The sequence below is a fragment of the Myodes glareolus genome, chromosome 9 (assembly GCF_982192425.1).
Source record: "Myodes glareolus chromosome 9, mMyoGla1.1, whole genome shotgun sequence".
NCBI classification, from domain to species: Eukaryota; Metazoa; Chordata; class Mammalia; order Rodentia; family Cricetidae; genus Myodes; species Myodes glareolus.
Genome location: NC_142034.1, coordinates 62,845,652 through 62,862,538, shown reverse-complemented (window position 1 = coordinate 62,862,538; position 16,887 = coordinate 62,845,652). Strand labels below are relative to the sequence as shown.

At 50.1% G+C, this 16,887-nt stretch overlaps 1 protein-coding gene across 4 annotated transcripts; it reads right to left on the bottom strand.

Annotated features, from left to right (window-relative positions):
• Positions 1-8,652: 8,652 nt before the first annotated feature.
• Rnf112 (ring finger protein 112) lies at positions 8,653-14,621 on the bottom strand. 4 transcript variants are annotated; one of them, XM_048448156.3, is made up of 16 exons: positions 14,518-14,621; positions 14,054-14,276; positions 13,857-13,896; positions 13,663-13,732; positions 12,849-13,134; positions 12,467-12,673; positions 12,219-12,347; positions 11,927-12,031; positions 11,538-11,588; positions 11,173-11,229; positions 11,017-11,091; positions 10,766-10,886; positions 10,495-10,664; positions 10,363-10,416; positions 10,140-10,214; positions 8,653-10,050 (listed from the first exon to the last, which is right to left on the bottom strand). In XM_048448156.3, exons 2-16 carry the CDS (start codon positions 14,105-14,107, stop codon positions 9,580-9,582), a joined length of 1,965 nt encoding a protein of 654 aa, XP_048304113.1. In that variant the 5' UTR covers positions 14,108-14,276; positions 14,518-14,621; the 3' UTR covers positions 8,653-9,579. The 4 variants fall into 4 exon arrangements, with proteins under 4 accessions (XP_048304113.1, XP_087766663.1, XP_085551171.1 ...); XM_087910537.1 differs by lacking the exon at positions 13,663-13,732 and having other exon boundaries at positions 13,856-13,896; XM_085695045.2 differs by lacking the exon at positions 13,663-13,732 and having other exon boundaries at positions 11,017-11,229; positions 13,856-13,896.
• Positions 14,622-16,887: the final 2,266 nt, after the last annotated feature.

Here is a 16,887-nt window from a genome sequence, read left to right as displayed (position 1 = left end):
TCTGGAGGTGGAGGCCAGCCTGATCCAGAGAAAGAGAGGAGGAGGGCCTGTCCCATACAGACAAAGCTGGGCACCATCACCACCGCCTGCTTGGCAAGTCCTGGTATACGAAAGTATTCGAGCTGAGATCAAAGTCTGTTGGAGAACAACACAAAAAGATGAAAAGAGAAAGCTTGCCACTAAAAGTGGGTACACAGACAAGTGCAGACTCCCGCAGCACGGTAACCGCACAGCTAAACAAGCTTTCATTCTCACGTAGGATTTAAGAGACAGAAGAACACAGTAACCATAGTTACAAAACTGTCAGTGGGTACAAGCGCATGGAAGGATGTGATCTGTGCCACTCATAACTGAGCGTGTAGGAAATACAAAGGAGCACATTTTTAAAATACAATTAAGTTATCCATTTAAAGTCATTGTTATAAATAGAAGATATTCCTCCTCAATCATCATGGAAACTTCAAAGAAATACCTATAGAAGATACTGAAAAGAAAAAGGATATGAATCAAACTGTCACTGAAAAACACATCAGGGCAGACACGGTAGCACACGCCTTTCATCCCAGCACTCAGGAGGCAGAGGCAGTTTGAGTTTGAGGCTAGTCAAGGCTACGTAGTGAGGCCATGTTTCAAAGGGAGAAAAAACATCAAAGCCTGAAGGCAGAAAAGAGGAAAGGAGGAACAATGATAACTGTACAAGATGCAGAAAACAATTAAATAGAAAAAATCTTCCCTATTGTTTAAGTGTGTGTGATTGGACCCAGAACCTTGGGCATGCTAGAACAGCACTCTACCATTAAGTTATGTATATAACACATAATGCTTGCTTGAGATGTAAGTAGATTAAACTGTAATCAAAAAGCATAGAGTAGATGAATGGATTTTTTTTAAAAAATCCAGATTGAAATATAAATTGCCTACAAAAACACACACACACACACACACACTCTAAATACAAGAACATAGCTGGTGGATGAGAAAGGGCAGACATTGGTATTCCATGCAGCAGATAAAACCAGGAAGAACAGAGCTGGCCTTTCACAGATGGCAAATAGCTCCAGTCAAAAACTGTCACAAGAAACAAGCTCAGCATTACATAATCAAAGCCATTGCAACAGGAAGATGGAAATGATATGCCTGTGTGTCCTTCCTCTTATGAGCTGTGAATGTGTGCACTTAACTCTCGTAGGGCCATCTTTGCTCTTCTCCGCTGCACTCTCTGACACAGCATACTTGCTTCTACCAATGGGCGTTGGGAGGCCAAACCCCCAATCGCTAATGATAAGAACATAAATTGCTAGGGCGCAGTCTGGCTATTTTGATGTGTAATATGACCCGATACAATTGCTTTGCTCATAATTTATGCAAATGCAACAGAGACCGAGTGAATCTTTAAACTTCATTTTGTCAGGCTTGCAGGACGGTTCCATGGGTAAAAGGGCCTCAGGCGTGACGGACAGCTGTGCTGGCTGAGGGGCTGTAGAACTCTTGGGTGAAAGGCACCGCCTGGGGAAGTGGGCCACAGCAGAAGTGAGACACGAAGGATCATAACCTGGCCCTATTTTGGATCCCAGCTCTGTTTCCTGATTTGTCAAAATGTGAGGCACCTCTGCCACCTACTACAGCCACCGTGACCTCCTCTCTACCTTCCCACAATGGCAGACTGAAATCAGGAGCCCAAAGAAACCTCTTCCACAAGGCTGCTTCTGCCTGCTATTTTGTCATGGCAATGAGAAAAGTAAGAAATAAAACGGGGCATCCCACTGCTCATCGCCAACACCGAAGCCCAGATCTGGGACAGCAACCACATGAAGCTCGTGAACGCAACGTGAGGCTGTCTCAGACGCTAGTTCCATAAAGGATACCGGAGATCTGCAGCATCGTTCGCTAAAGTGGCATATGAGTCAAGATGAGAAGCCGAGGCCTGGAACGGAGCGTGGCAGGCACTGCACACAAACTCAGTCAGCCAAGGATTTTAAAAAAATAATCATTCAAGTTGGCTCTACTGAGAACACATCAATAACTGGAAGGGATTACTAAAAGTTAAATATAAATAATTATTTCTAGAAAAAAAAGCTTTTGAAATTCCAATTTGAATTGTTTTTCTACTTAAAATCTGAAGTAAAACATCTTAGGGTTGAGAATTTCAGAACTCTGTACTGTGTGAACACACGAATCACTGTGAAGCGCGCTCTTCACGGTAGGCCACAGCTGGCCCAGGGTTTTCAGACCATGGTCATTATAAGGATTCAGACACATGGATGTCACATTCACACTGGGGTTCAGGAGCAACTTTTAGCTCTCCCTTCTCTGCATTCTTCACCTACAGAGAGCTGATTGGTCCAGCAGTTTGCTGAAAAGATTATTTTTTTATCCCAAAGTGGAGGATACAAGGAAAAGAGGTAGCCTTTAGGAACTAAGGGGGGCAAAGCTGGCACTGGGTGCTAGCAAATTGCCTCCCAGTAGGGTGTACTAAACCCAGGCAAAGCCATGACTAGAAAAATATGAACATTAAAAACTGTGTGTGGGAACTAGAGAGAGAACTCAGAGGGTAAAGTACTTGCTGTGTCCACGTGACAGCCTGGGACTGGTTCCCTCATCCTGCGTGGAAGTCAGATGTGGTGGTGTGTACACATAATTCCAGTACTGGAGAGGAGGCAGGCAGATCTCTGGGGATTGCCAGCCAGTCTAGCCCAAACAATGAGCTCCAGTCTCAGAACACACACACACACACACACACACACACACACACACACACACACACACACAAGTCCAGTAACTGAAATTGGAACGAGTACAACTCAGATTTGAACCAGCAGAAGAAAGGGCAAGTGACCCTGTTTGTGGATTGAAAAATTCACACAAAGAGGATAAAGAATGAGGAAAAAAGAAGAACAAAGCTTCAAAGGTTGAAGCAATTTATAGAATAAGGAATTGCCTCATTCCTTATCATGCCTGAATCATAAATAACCATCAGTTAAAATCTTTAATTTAGGTGCTGTAGCAATGACTCAGCAGTTAAGAGCACTGGCTGTTCCTGTAGAGGACACAGGTTCAATTCCCAGCTCTCAAGCTGTTATGGGAGACAAAACAGCTGTGCCCCCATCTCCCATCCCTCTATCCACTGACAAAATCTGCACACTGATAAACGCCTGTATGGGTCTATCATGCAACAGAAAAAAAGTCGGGAAATAGAGGTTTACTAGGCTTTGAGGGAACTAAAATGTCTCCGAAAATAAAAGCCACTCAGGGCCTCTCAGCTCACAGCTTTTACAATTCACCTGGGCAAAACAAGGACATTTCTAAAGGGTAGGGCAGCCCTTGCACTTAAAACCCCACTTCTAATGTGACAAGTAACTTTGGTTCATCTTCCTCACAAAGGAAACGAACTAGTGGACCGAGAAGAGCTCCGGGAGACCTCAGTTGAGCCATCTGTAGCCACCCCCTCTGCACCATGCCCAGATCATCCTAGGAGGGCTTTCAAAGCACCCTCACTGGTCCCCACCATGTTGGGCAGGTGGCATATGTGTTAAAGGTCAGGCATGGGGACTCATGTCTTTAATCTCAGCATTTGGGAGGCCAAAGAAGGAAGACTGCCAAGAGCTCAAAGCAAGCCTGAACTACACAGCAAATTCCAGTCCAGCTTGGCTAAAGAGTGAGATCCTTTCTGAATACCCCTCTCCCCGACCAGTGACAATTATAAGAGACCCGGTGCCTGTCAGCAGGGCTCCTGACATGCAGGGGTTCTTAGCACAAGCTGCTACAAAAGGTTTTTCTCCATCAGCTTTGCAGAGAACCTGGGGATAGGTGGATTCCACTGAAGCTATGGAAGGTAAGGAAAGAGATGGGGTCCTCTTGTGATGCATAGGATGCCCAGGTGGCCTGTGAGCACTGTCACTCAGGAATGAGGCAGGTCGTGCTGGGTAATCCTGCACACAAACACACACACACACACACACACACACACACACACACACCATCCTCTGCGTACGTAGATCAGATGAATCAGACTCCACGGGTCTATCCGGCGCTCTTTCTGGGAGGGATGCTAACACTCCACGAAGCCTTGCTGAAGATGAGAGGCAAGCACTGCACTCTCCTTTGACTGCTTGCCTGACAGGCTATGAAGATGGTTTGAGTCCATGTCCTTTGCCCTGGTTAGCCCAGTTCTCTCGTATCATGCTCAGTGTTCTAAAGGACCGAGAAACAACCTCCTCGGGAGCCCACCACCCCATCAACCAATCCAGAGATTTTGGGTACAGTTAGGTATCTTGGAGGAAAAGCAGGCTGTCCCAACACAGGGAGGGCTCCTGTAAGTGTTCTGATGTGACCATCAAAGGAAAAGAGCAACCCAAGTGAGCTCATGCCTTCCACACAAGCCAGCTCCCCAGGAGGACTGGAGTGGGGTTCCCACAAGGACTTCAGCCCTGTATTTTCTAGACTGATATTGGGCCATTCTAACACACCCACTGTCATTGCCATAGATAGCCTTTGGTGGCCGGTGTTAATCGGTTTTCATTACCATTACAACTTGAAACAATCAACTCATAAAGAAGAAAGGTTCATTTGGGCTCCCGGTTTCAGAGGCTTCCACGCGAGGTTAGCCCCACTGCTTTTGGGCCTGTAGTGCGGCAGTATGTCAAGGCACCTGTGCAAGCTTCTCACGTCACAGTGGCAGGGAAGTAAAGCGAGAAGCTGGGGTCCCAGTATCCCCTTCAATGGCACATCTCAAAGACCTAACTTCCTCCCACTAGGTCCCATGCCTTAAAGTTCTTTCGATAATACCATGAAACAAACCTTTAACACGTGGGCCTTTGGGGACATTGGCCCAAATTCTGACTTGTCTAGCTTAAATTAGTGATTTCAATTACTTTCAGACCCACACTTTACTAAGTATGCTACTTTCTAACACTGCTTTGTTTTTCTGCACTACCAGCCTTGGGTCCCAGAAGCCTGTACTCACCCTGACAAGTCCCTACAGCATTCCCAGGACAGATATGGTATGTAGGACTTGCTAGGTACAGTCCTTGTTAGGGACAGGGACAGACAAGCGTGGGTTTGGAAACAAAGGGCAAGTTGAACCACATAGTTCGTCATACAGATACACAAAGCTCTGACAACTGAAGGACTCATTTGGAAGGTTAAATAAACCGCCTACCCAGGACTGTCTTTCTGTCCTGGAGCCATGTGATTCCAGCACCCCACCACCCTATCACCAGGGCATTTCAGCTGGGTGCTCTGGCAGCTGCTTATCGGGTTAACTTGGGGAAGCTGTGAAAACACACATGGTGAATGATGCTGCCGGGTTCTCACGCCTCATCCATGAGCACGCCTGGGCCATAGGCTGCATCTGCCTGGCCATATAGATGAGTGTGTGATGGCTAACCATCTTCGTCAACTCAGCTAGTTTAGAGTCAGCCAGAAGACATAAAGCACATCTCCAAATGTGTCTGTAAAGGTCTTTCAGTGCTGTAGGACAATCCTCTTGTATACTGTAAAGATTTGTCACTCAAATTGGTTTAATAAAATGCTGATTGGCCAGTAGCCAGGCAGGAAGTATAGGCGGGGCTCCCAAACTACAAATGATGGGAAGGAAAAGGGTGGAGCCAGACAGTCGCCGGCAAATGCAGAGAAGCAAGATGAGAATGCTGTACTGAGAAAACATACCAAATTACATGACTAAACTTAGATATAAATTATGGGTTAATTTAAGTGTAAGAGTTAGCTAGTGGAGCTATCAGCTGAGCATTTACAATTAATATAAGCCTCTGTGTGATACTTTGGAAGCAGCTTCCAGAATAGGAAAGCTCTGTCTTCATATGGCACCCAATGTGGGACACCAGATGAAGCACAAATCTAATTAATCTTATCAATAAAAGCCAGGAGTCAAAAAATCAGAATAAAACCTAAACAACAGAGAAGTCGAGGAGCAGCCATAGTCCCTCCCTACTTCTTGGCAAGCCAGTCAGGAGTATTAAGTGAGGAGAAAGACCCACTCTAAATGTGGATGGACAATCCCGTGGGCTAAGGTTCCAGATATAATAACATGGGAAAAGAAAAAGCCAGCAATAGACAGTGTCTTCTTTTCTTGATTTAGTTGCCCATTAAGTAAACAGCTGTCATGCACATCGGGCTCCTGTCACCGTGGACTCTCTGCCCAGCACATAGGACCAAGTGACGATGAACCAGGCCCTCTTAAACCATAAGCAAAGCCATTCTTTCCCTCTCCGCTGGTCTGTTCATGCACTGGCCACAGAAACAGAAGCGCAACATGGCTGGGATTTCTTTTTGTTTCTGTAACATTTTTACCAGATTACACGGGATCAGGCCTGTGTATTGAATGCGTGGAAAGAATATTGGTGGAGAGAATATTCTGGGTTGGCAAGAGAACTTCATGTTTTAAAAACTTCTTCCTCAAACATACAAGTTCCAGATTCCAAGTGTTTATAGGTGGGCAGTTGGCAAACGGTTTGTCACGACTCGAGCCCAGCTGTGTTTCCTTATTGCTCACCACCAACCGATGCTGGTCAGCGGTTCCTATAGCCACAACCCATTTCAAAGAGCACAGCTCTGGGAATCGGTTAGGAAAGCAGCACCACAACAACAGATCAGCTCGGTGTCTCACTCACTCTATGCAGTCAAATTTTATTCTGGCTCCTGGTGTGGCTTCCTGCAGGTCAGTGGGATGGGGCTGCTGCTTGGGGCAAGGGGCTTCAGGACGCTTGGCCCCTTGCATCTTGTGAACCTGCCATCTTCAACACTAGGGGAGTTCAGAATTAAGGGGCTGCAAAGCATGACAGCCATCTCTAACTCAGAGACCTGTGACAAGAGACCTGGGTTCCAGTCTGGTGGATCCCAGGACCAACGCTGAAAGCCCAGCACTAGTTTGGGGTGTTGCTTAGAGGTATCTTAGGGCTCATTAATGGGACACTTGGTCCTCATTAGACTTTTATGGGATGGAGCCTAGGTCAGGTCACTAGGGATCCAACCCTCCAGTGGGAGTTAGTGTAGTTCTTATGAATACCTCCCCTCTGTGGAGCAGGGGGCTTCCTGTCTTGGTGTATGAGAACTCCTTCTTACACACACTCTTCCCATGCTATGCCAAGCACCACAAGATTTTCACCTGAGTCAAGCTGATACCGGCACATACTCTTGGATCTCCAAAATGGTGAGCTAAATAAACTTCTCTTGATAACATGCTTGGCTTTGGGTATTTTACAATAGGAATGAAGAAATGGAATCACACCATCAGAAGCCACCTAACTGGGGGCAGAATCGTAAGGTTGTCTGGCTCTCTGAAGAGACTTGTAAGGGTGGAGCCTCTGTAGAATAAGGGATCTGACATCAGAGATCTTGGGTTCCCGTCCTAATTTGTCAGTCACTGGTTGTTTTAACTGATACTGAGACATGTCACTCCTCTGGGTTTCTGTGTCCCCCTCTATATAAATGTATATTGTTCATATTGATGGTTTTCTAGCTTAATGGGAAGATGTTTGGGAATGATTTGAAAGATAGAAGACACACGACAAATATCATGGAATATTCATTTTCCTACAGAATCTTCTCTAGCTGAGCCAACGTCTCCCATCTGTTCAGTGAGAACAAAGAGGTTGACCTTGGAGTTTCCTCCAAGTTCCTGTGGGAGGGGGATCCTAACTACACAACACCACCCTCTCAGTCCTCAGAGGCCCTTGTGTCCTGAGCCGGCCACCCCAGTCTCTGGAAGGCTTTGCAGCTCATGTGTCTACCAGATGACAGTGGATGGACCCTGTGATGCTCCCAGAAAGCCTTTCTCCACAAACACCACACACTGTCTAGACCTTGTCCCCATGCAAGGCCCAGTTTCCCAAATGGGGCACCCTCATTTGCCCTTACCCTACCCACCCTCCTTCCCAGCTCTGTAATTTGTCTACGTTGTGTATTTTGTCTACAAGTCCTAGACCATGTCCTCTGCTGCCCCTCAAAATTTCTCCAAGCTGGACACGGCAGCAGAAACATCCAGAAAAAAAAAAAAGGAACATCTTGATTTCAGCAGAGCCCTGAACAGCACACCTTCCAATGTCTGTGTATTAACGCCAGCCTGGATATCAGGGTCCTTGCTTCTCCACAAGGCAGCTGGGCAGTCTTACTTGAGACTCTGTTTTGGGTTTGCATCTGTGAAATGTGGGGTTTAGACAGAGGGAGCATGCTGCAATTCTGAGATTGGAGGTGCAACTGAGGTGGGGGGAAATCCAGTTTCACCCACTGGCCAGCCCTGCACAATGGATCCTGGCTTCTCCTTTTTCCAGTCTGGCCAAGGTCTCCCTGTCAAGCCTCCTTTTTGTCTTCTGCTGAACAGATGCCGGCTCCCCATTGATAGAGCAGCAGAATCTGCTTCTCTGGGGACCAACAAAAGGATCAGCCTCAAAGCCCTTGTGAATAAGCCTGCAAAGGTGGCTGTGCACTTGGCCCTTGGCCAAAACCTCCTGCCTCCGCAAAACCAGGGCATGATACTCCTCAGATCACTTTGAATTTCAGTGTCCCTGCCCCACTACCATGCCCTGATAATGGAACCCCTTGCCATCTCTCCTACACCAGACTCCTCTGGAGGCCAAATTCTTGTTTCAGTAATGTACTGAGAAACTGCCAATCACAAACACACACACACACACACACACACACACACATTTTATTTTTATATAAAATAAAGGGCCATCTGCCCAACATCCTTTACAGTGCAATAGCCCAGAGGTCTCCTTAGAAATTTTCAACCTCCAAGCTCTCTGGGGGCTTGTTCAGAGAGCTACATCCAGGAGGTCTTACAGTGTGGCACAGAGACCCCACAGTTCCCGGGAGAGGGGCCGTGCTTAAGAACGGAACTCATTTCCTGCACTTTCCTTTACCAGACATTGGCAGAGCCTGGTCGACTGCTTTAGCACAGACTGCAATCAGAGGTGTGGTTCTTTGGCATTTAATCTCCCTTGATCCATCCAAATGGACTTGGCACAGGGCACAGGCCCAGGAGGACTGCAGGAGACTGGGGTACGGGGCAGCTCAGGACACACATCTGGACGCCCAGCTGAAGAGCAGGGAGGCTGGCCATGCCTGTCCTGGAGCAGTTTTGAGAACAAGTCACTACTCCGGGGTAATACCTTAGTCTGTCATACCATCCCTGTCCTGTGGTTCCTCCTCTTTCTCCCTATCAGGGCCCCCAGCTCCAAAGTCAGCCATTATGGAGCCTGTCCCAACTGTAAAAAGACAGGGCTCTGGATCCCGGGATAAACTTCCAGGCCAGGGCCCTCCAGGGAAATCAACTGGAGTGGGGTGGGGGAGGTGGAACCTTATTTATGATGGAGATTCTGGGCTCCAGTGAGTACCAATTATTCACAGTCAGAAACAGGCCTCACATTACTGCACTCCAAGCATGGCCTCTTGGCCAGAAAGCCTCCCCAGGTCCTTGGACTCAGATTAAACCCCCAGCTCAGCCAGTGAATGACAGGGGGCATTCAACAGGGCCAGCATACATGTGGTCCCCTCTGAAACCCTGGCGTGACCACACCTTTCCTCTTTCATCCTTCATCCTTCAACATCGTCTTGTTGTTATTCTTCCTGGAGAAGAGGCTCTCGGTCCCCTCCTTGTACCCGCTCATCTTCCTCCTTCTCCATGCAGCCCACAGTGGCAGCCAGGCCAGCACCCACACCACCCCCAACTACAGCAGCCCCGGTGGCCCCCACCGCTGCCCCAGCTGCCACCATCCCTGCTTCAGCAGCCAATGCTGCAGCTGCCATGCCTGCACCCACCACACCCCCTGCCAGGCCCATGAGCCCAGCACCTACAGCACCCCCCACTGCGGCCAGGTGGCCACAGAAGCGCATTGTGTAGGAGTCCATGAAGGCCTTGGCCTCCGCCTGCAGCTCAGCTTCCAGGGCCTCCAAGGTCTGCTCTCTCTCCTTGCACAACAAGGCCACACCATGGCGGGCCAAGATGGCGTCCTTCTGGGTAGAGAGGAGGTTCCGCATGGTGTCGGGCAGGACTCGGAGTGCAGAGAAGATGCGCTTAGTGGCTATGTCCTATGGCAGTGGGAAAGAAAGGCGGTGATTCACCTGAGTACCCAGGCAGTCCCTCTGGTACAGCTGCCCCTGCCACCCCTGGGGCTCACCTGCTGCCTCACATACTCTTCAAACTCCTTCTTGGCAGCTTCCACTTTCCTCAGGTCATGGAGCTGAGCAGCCATCTGTCCGTGGGAAAACCCAGGCTGCTTCCTTCTTTCCTCCTCAGCCAGGGATACTCCAGGTTCTTCATCTCCACTCCCAGAACATTCAGACCCTTACCTGAGATCATCCTCCCTGACCCCACCCTCCCCAAGGTGAGGGACTCCTTACCTCATCTGGAGAACTGAAACTGGGCCCGGTCTTCCCCATCCAACCTGAGAGGTTCTACAGAGACATCACAGCCAGGTCAGGAAGGGCAGGTGCCTGCCTGCTGAGGCCAGACTCCCTGGGAAGCTTGCACACCTTGATCTCCTGTGCTAGCTGCTGCCCTGTGAGCAGGCGTCTGTCCCCCCTGGCTATGGCACGCCCCTCGCTCCAGTACCCCTGGCAGCGGCTCTTAGCATGCTGAGGTGCTGTGCTCAGCACATCTGAGATGTAGGCCCGGAAGAGGTGAGAGAAGTCATCTTCTGTGTCTGAAAAAGAGATTCCTCAGACTGAGGAGCCTGGGCCAGGGAAAGACTGGGCCAAGTCTGGGAGGCAATGCCAGAGAGATCTCCACCTCTGGAACACTTACTGCCTCTTGGGCTTGCTTGACCTTTGCTTGACCACTGCCTCTCAGGAGTAGGCAAGAGGTAACAGCGGGCCCGTTTCCCTAGGAGCAGCTCCTGGACCTTGGGGTATTTGCCGGACAGCTTCTGAGGGATGGATTGTGGAGAGCTGAGCCAAGGGAGCAGCCTCCACCTGTAAGCACACTTCTGGGACAGCTCCCCCCAGCCTCCCTCACCTGCTGCCCTGGCATCGGCCTTTTCCCTCTGTACCGCTTACCTGGAGTATGTCACCCACGTGCCCCTGCCCTGACTTATTGTGATGGGAAGAGTCGCGAACTAAGAGGTCCAGATGCTGGAAGAGAAAAAGGGTCCCGACACCAGGAGCTGGGATTGGCAGTCCCTGGACTGACAAGTCTAGAAACAGGTGTCTCACCTGGATTGGCACCATTCCATAATGTTTGCCCATCACCTCAGCCACGTGAACGAACATCTGGGAATGGGTACAAAGAGTTTTGGGGCTGAGTTACTCCAAGGGCTACAGTCTGCCCCCTAAGTCTTCTATCTAGTCACCCTGGACCACTAGAGGAGCCAAGTTTCCTGCTTCGAGTTTGAAGAGTCTCCTGCCTCTTCCCCAAACCAGGCACCTCATGCTCAACCGTCTGTCCTAAGCCAGTTCGAGTGTCATACAATTCTAAGCCGGAATGGGAAGGCGTGAGTTAGCTCCCTTCGGTCCAGCCCTCCTGACCTTGTGCTCGGGGTGTGTGGAGGTGATGGCTTCAATACCAGAAACTACCTTACCTCTAGATAGCCAAGGTCTGTGTCCTTCAGCTCTTGGGAGGTGTTCAGGATCTGGAATGAAGGAAAACAGGAAAATGCAAGAAGATTTGCAGAAGTAGAAAGGGCTCCGCGAGGGACTCCTGAGCGGCCCTTATCCCAGAACACAAGCCCCGTCTAGCATGACTAGCTACAAGCCCTCTTCCGGCAGACTTGGAGAGTTTTGTGGTTCTGTGGGCCTCCAGCTGTCCTTGAGGCCCATCGTTCCACCATTAGAACAACCCACCTGCCCACCTTCACTAGGAACATCTTTCTCCTTCCAGAAGAACCTTCCAGAACCTCAGACACCCAAATCTTCCAAGTTCTCAGTTCTGAGGAAGCAGATGGCCACCCCACCCAAGCACCTCTCTTACTTGGTAGGAGCTGAGCATCATGGTGAGAGCACAGAGCTTGATCCTTGTCTCCCTGCTCAGTTCCGGGCTCATGACATCTCCTGTGTCCACTAAGAACACAGCTACCTATTGAGGACACAGACCGAGGGTTAGGCCTGCCTTGCTCTGCTCAACCCCTTTCTTTGTCCTTACCCCGGAGATGTCCTTCTCATTCCTCTCTTCCTTCTCTCTCTCCTCCATCCCTCCATCCTGAACCCTCCAGTCAATTTCTCTTCTGGATTCATGCTAACTTTCCTCTGCTTCTCTCCCTTACCTTCTTCCCTTCTTTTCCGAGCAGGAAGGGGTGACTCCACATCCAAATGCCCCTAGTAAGGCCATTGGCACCCCATCTGATCCCAGGCAGAGACCCCTCTGTCCTGGGCCTGCCATTGTCACCAGATTCCTGAAGATGGAGAAGGTATCAGGTGGTCCAGTCTGCATCCCCAGAGATGTTTCCCTCCCAGAGCCAGCCTGGGGCTCTCGCTTTGCCTCCCTGCATTTTCCTGCCAGCCCTGCCCTCACCAGGTTTGGTAAACCTCTGAGCAAGTGGTCCAGGAGGAAGGACTTTCCTGAGTGCTGCTCTCCCAGTACAGCAAGTAAACAGACAGGTGTGTCCCTGGCCAATGGATGCTTCAGGCAGCGGTTTATGGCCCCCATTCTGAGGATGAGGCCTCCAGAGGCATTGATACGCACCAATAGCAGCCGCTCTGCCCTCACAGCACAGGTCTCCTGGGTGGGACAGAGAAGGGTCCCCTGAGCATCCCAAATGAGACCGACCCCAAGTTGGGAGTGTGTCCAGCCTGGAACTCTGCGTCTGTTCCTGACAGTTTAGGATAGGGTCAAAGCTAATCCCCCACCTTGAGTCTAATCAGAGATCTCTGAGTGCAGAGATCAAGTCTCTCACCTGCAGCGCAGGGGGCAGCGGTCGTTGTGGCAGGAGCTTCATCCTCTCCCCTAGACTGCGGAGGCCCTTCTTTTGCTTGCAGATTTTCCGGCACTCAGGGCAGCATGGTGGTTCACAGCCTGGGATGCGATGTGTGCTGAAGCACCGAATGCAGAAGTCATGGCCACAGTCCAGTGAGATGGGTTCTCGAAGCCTTTCCAGACAGATGGAGCAGGTAGGCGGCTCCCGGGGTGGGGAGGGACGGTGTCCCAGGCCCAGCTCCAGCTTGGGGAATGATGCATGGGACCTGAATGGTATAGCATCATCTGAAAGTTGGATGCTTGTTGGGTACAGGGTTTGGAGGGTGGACACTTTAGGGATGAAAGTCCCTCTATGCCATCTCAGCTTCCTAGGGCCACCTGGAGGATGGGCTCTACCCATTCCTCACTTCCTTGTTCCCTGTGTCCTGGCCATCCTAACTGAGAACAACAGAACAGAGGGGAGAGTGCCCCCAAGAGCAACCCTCAAGGAATCCTGGCTCTGCCCATGCCAGCCATGCAACCATGGGTTAGGTCCAAAGAAGAGACTGGGAGTGAGTGCCCTGGCTGGGGTTGGAGGCAGACATTCATGATGACTACCTAATCTCCCCATGGAACACCAGCCTTCTTGCTGCAGGTCTTCCTCAAGGGGGAACAGACTATAACCCCAGCTGCTAGGATAGTCAGGAGAGGGCGGTAGCTTCCTGGCACCCAGGCAGCCATTCTGCAGCTGAACAGATGGTCAGGTTCTCGGAGGATTCCGTGTGCTCTCCAAGCTGAGCATCTGTAGCACCCACCTGCTTGTCCTGTTCCCTCCCTGCACAGTCTGGCCCATCCAGCCTTGCACTTCTTCCCTGGGGAAGAGCCCTGCAGAGTGCTCGGCAAAGGAGTCTGCCTGGACTGCAGAGATCCGTGCTCCTGGACCAGCTTTGCCAGCTGACCTGCCAGACCCACTGCACCAATCCCAGCCCAGAAGGCCCCGTGGCTCACCAACTGTTGCTGCTGTTTCCCATGAAGCTTCGTTTGCTCTCCTAGGAGGGGGGAGGGAACATATTTAGAGCAGAATCCAGACCCCGTCTTCCAGCCGGGTTTCCAGGGTCCTTCCACCCCGCCACCCTTCCCCCTCCCGGGTGGCTTCTTCCCACCCCCCAACTCTCCTTCCCAGGTCTTAGGGCTTTCAAGACTTGCCCGTTTGCCGAGCCGATGACAAAAAGCAGTGACTGACAGAGCGGGCCTCGGCATGGGAGGCTGGAATGGCAGAGGGTCCGATGTTCAGAGAGGAAGACCACCGAGATTTTTGCCGGTAGGACAGCCTTTCACCCAGAGGGCTAGCGGAGCAGGTGGAGGGTGGAGCAGGGGGATGGGCTCCTCCGAGGCTCTGCCTAGCTGTCAGCGCTGGAGAATAAATGAGCTGGTCAGGGGAAAAAAAAAAAAAGAGACTGTAAAGGAGGGTGGATTCACCCTCAGGGGGAGGAGACAGGGCTGCGGGTACCAGGGCTTGAGAGGAGAGATGAACCCAGCCCAGCTCAGAATCTCTGGCAGAGTCTGGGATGCAGGCAAGCCGAGGCGGTGAATCTCCATGGAGACGAAAAGGAAAGATAAGGACAGGGAGGAGGAGGGGGAACAGAGAACGTGAGGCCACGTGGATGCACCTGGCACAGCAGGAAGTGGCTCCTGATGGAGCCCAGGACAGCCTTGACCCTATAGGAACAGCTGGGGTCTTCAGAGCCCGGAGCACGGTGGGCAGAGGGAGGAGTGTAGGAAAACAGGAACGTGTGCAACCAGGGCAGACCAGAGAAGCTATTGGTCCATTCAATCCTATTACCTACATTGACTGAGCATTCTCTATGTGCCGAGCAGCATGATACCGCTGTGTTCCATGTGACCCAGTGCATCTTGCCACCCTCTCCCAGGGTATGTCGCTGGTGCCTGCTAGCTTACCATCTTCCTCATCATCTGGGGCTCTGTAAATCTCTTGGTGGGTGGGAAATGATTTTTTTTCTTTCCCCTCCAGGAGCTTTTTTTTTTTTTCTGCTGCAAACTTGTGAAGAGCCACCTCAAGACCTTTCTTAAAAAATAAAAATAAAAACAAATTATATTTAGTTTTTGACCCTTGGATACATGTATATATACATGTTTTTATAAAATCCCACTCCAAGCCAGGTGGTGGTGGCCCTAGCACTTGGGAGGCAGAAACAAGTGGATCTTTGTGAGTTTGAGGTCAGCCTGGTTTGCAAAGTGAGTTACAGAACAGTCAGAGCTACGCAGAGAAACCCTGTCTCAGAAAAACTAAGGAAAAAAAAATAGTTAGGTAGTGGTGTCGCACCCTATAATCCCAGCACTTGGAAGGCAGAGACAGCTGGATCTCTGTGAGTTCAAGGCCAGCCCAGTCTACAGAGCGAGTTCCAGGATAGGCTCCAAAGTTACAGAGAAACCCTGTCTTGAAAAACCCAGATAGATAGATAGATAGATAGATAGATAGATAGATAGATAGATAGATAGATAGATAATAGATTGATTGATTGATTGATAGATAGATAGATAGATAGACAGACAGAAAAAAATCCACTACACACACACACACCTCTTCCCTGGACCCCTTCCAAACAAGTTCCCCTTTCACCCCCATGTCCTCTTTCTTTTCTTTGACACCCACTGAGTCCACTTAGCTCGTCCCCCATGCACACAGGTGTGAGACAGCCCACTGGGGTATGGGCACCCTACCAGAGGCCACACTCCAGGAGAAATGTGACTCGCCCCCACCAGCAGCTGTCCATTGCCAAGAGCAGCTCAGGTTGGGGGCAGAGCTTCCTGAGTCCCTTCCCAGGCTGTGCTGGAATGTTGCCTGGCCTTTGGTGTGCAAATCTGCACAGAACCACAGCTGCTGAGAGCCCATGAGTGGTCAGTCAGGTCGTGTCTGCATCCAGAAGACAGCACCACAGGGCACGCCTCCTCTACAGCCCTTGCATTCTTTAGAGCAGAGGGGAGGCCAGGGGTTGACATAGACGTCCCATTTAAGGCTGAGCAAGCCACAGTCGCTTACTCTCTGCCGCGAATCTCTCCATTAACTGCGGTCGACTGCAAAGAAAGCCTTCTCAAATGGAGGCGGGAGCAACACTGTCTGTGTCCAAACATAAAGATTTAGAAAGCAGTTTGATAACATTTCCATTTAGCAAATGACAATGGTCAGTTCCTTTTTACTAAGGGCCGATGGCCTCCCTAGCTTTGAGCTTTGGAACAGGATTACAGTATCAGGTATGAACTCCCTTCTGTAAAGAAAGTCTCAAATACAGTAAGAAAGTGACTGGTTACCCCGTAATGTTCATGTCACTCTTGCATCGGTGGGCACATCTTGCCTGTCAGGTCAGCGTGACTGCGTCCAGCAATAGGTAAAACCACCAATATCCTTCGCTCCCCAGGAATGAGCCCTTCCTTGAAAGGCAGCCAGCAGGAAGTTAGTCCCAATCAACTCTAGGTTGATTCCTCTATATTTTACAACCAAAATGTATGGTGTCTTCGACAATAGAGTCCACCATTTGGCCATGGTGTGCAAACAAGAGTATAGCAATGGTCTGTGTTTGGGGGAGCAGGAGTTCTGGGGGACGGTTGAGTGGAGGTTCTGAGGCCTCCTTGACCATAACACATTGGAGATAAAGACCTTCAGAGAGCAGAGAGGGAAGTTAGGAAGCTGAAGCCCAGCCTCTCACTGAGGTCTGGGAATGTTTAAGTCTTTGAAGGGTTTTCCTCCCCTAACTTAGAGTTGGTCAGTTTGAAGGATGACCAGGTAGATGGTTGATCCACAACTGTTGTGTAAACGTGTCCTGATCCGGTCTCGAACTTGTTAAGCAATCCCGTCAGTAGAGGCTCTACTAGTAGGGGGGAAAGTCTGCACGGCCTTTGTTTTAAGATGTCAGGCTTTTATCTTGGGTCAGGAGGGTGAGGAAGAAGCCAGCCATCTTGGAAGTTCACCATCTTTATTATCTACTCAAGGCCCCTCTCCCTGTCTGTCTGCCTTCCAGGGA

Excerpts from the sequence above, each read along its gene's own strand:
- Rnf112 (XM_085695045.2), bottom strand. The coding sequence starts at position 14,107 with ATGCCGAGGCCCGCTCTGTCAGTCACTGCTTTTTGTCATCGGCTCGGC. Across the intron at positions 10,887-11,016 it reads ACGTGGGTGACATACTCCAG|AAGCTGTCCGGCAAATACCC; the intron begins GTAAGCGGTACA and ends TCCATCCCTCAG. Across the intron at positions 10,215-10,362 it reads GTTTCAGTTCTCCAGATGAG|ATGGCTGCTCAGCTCCATGA; the intron begins GTAAGGAGTCCC and ends TCCCACGGACAG.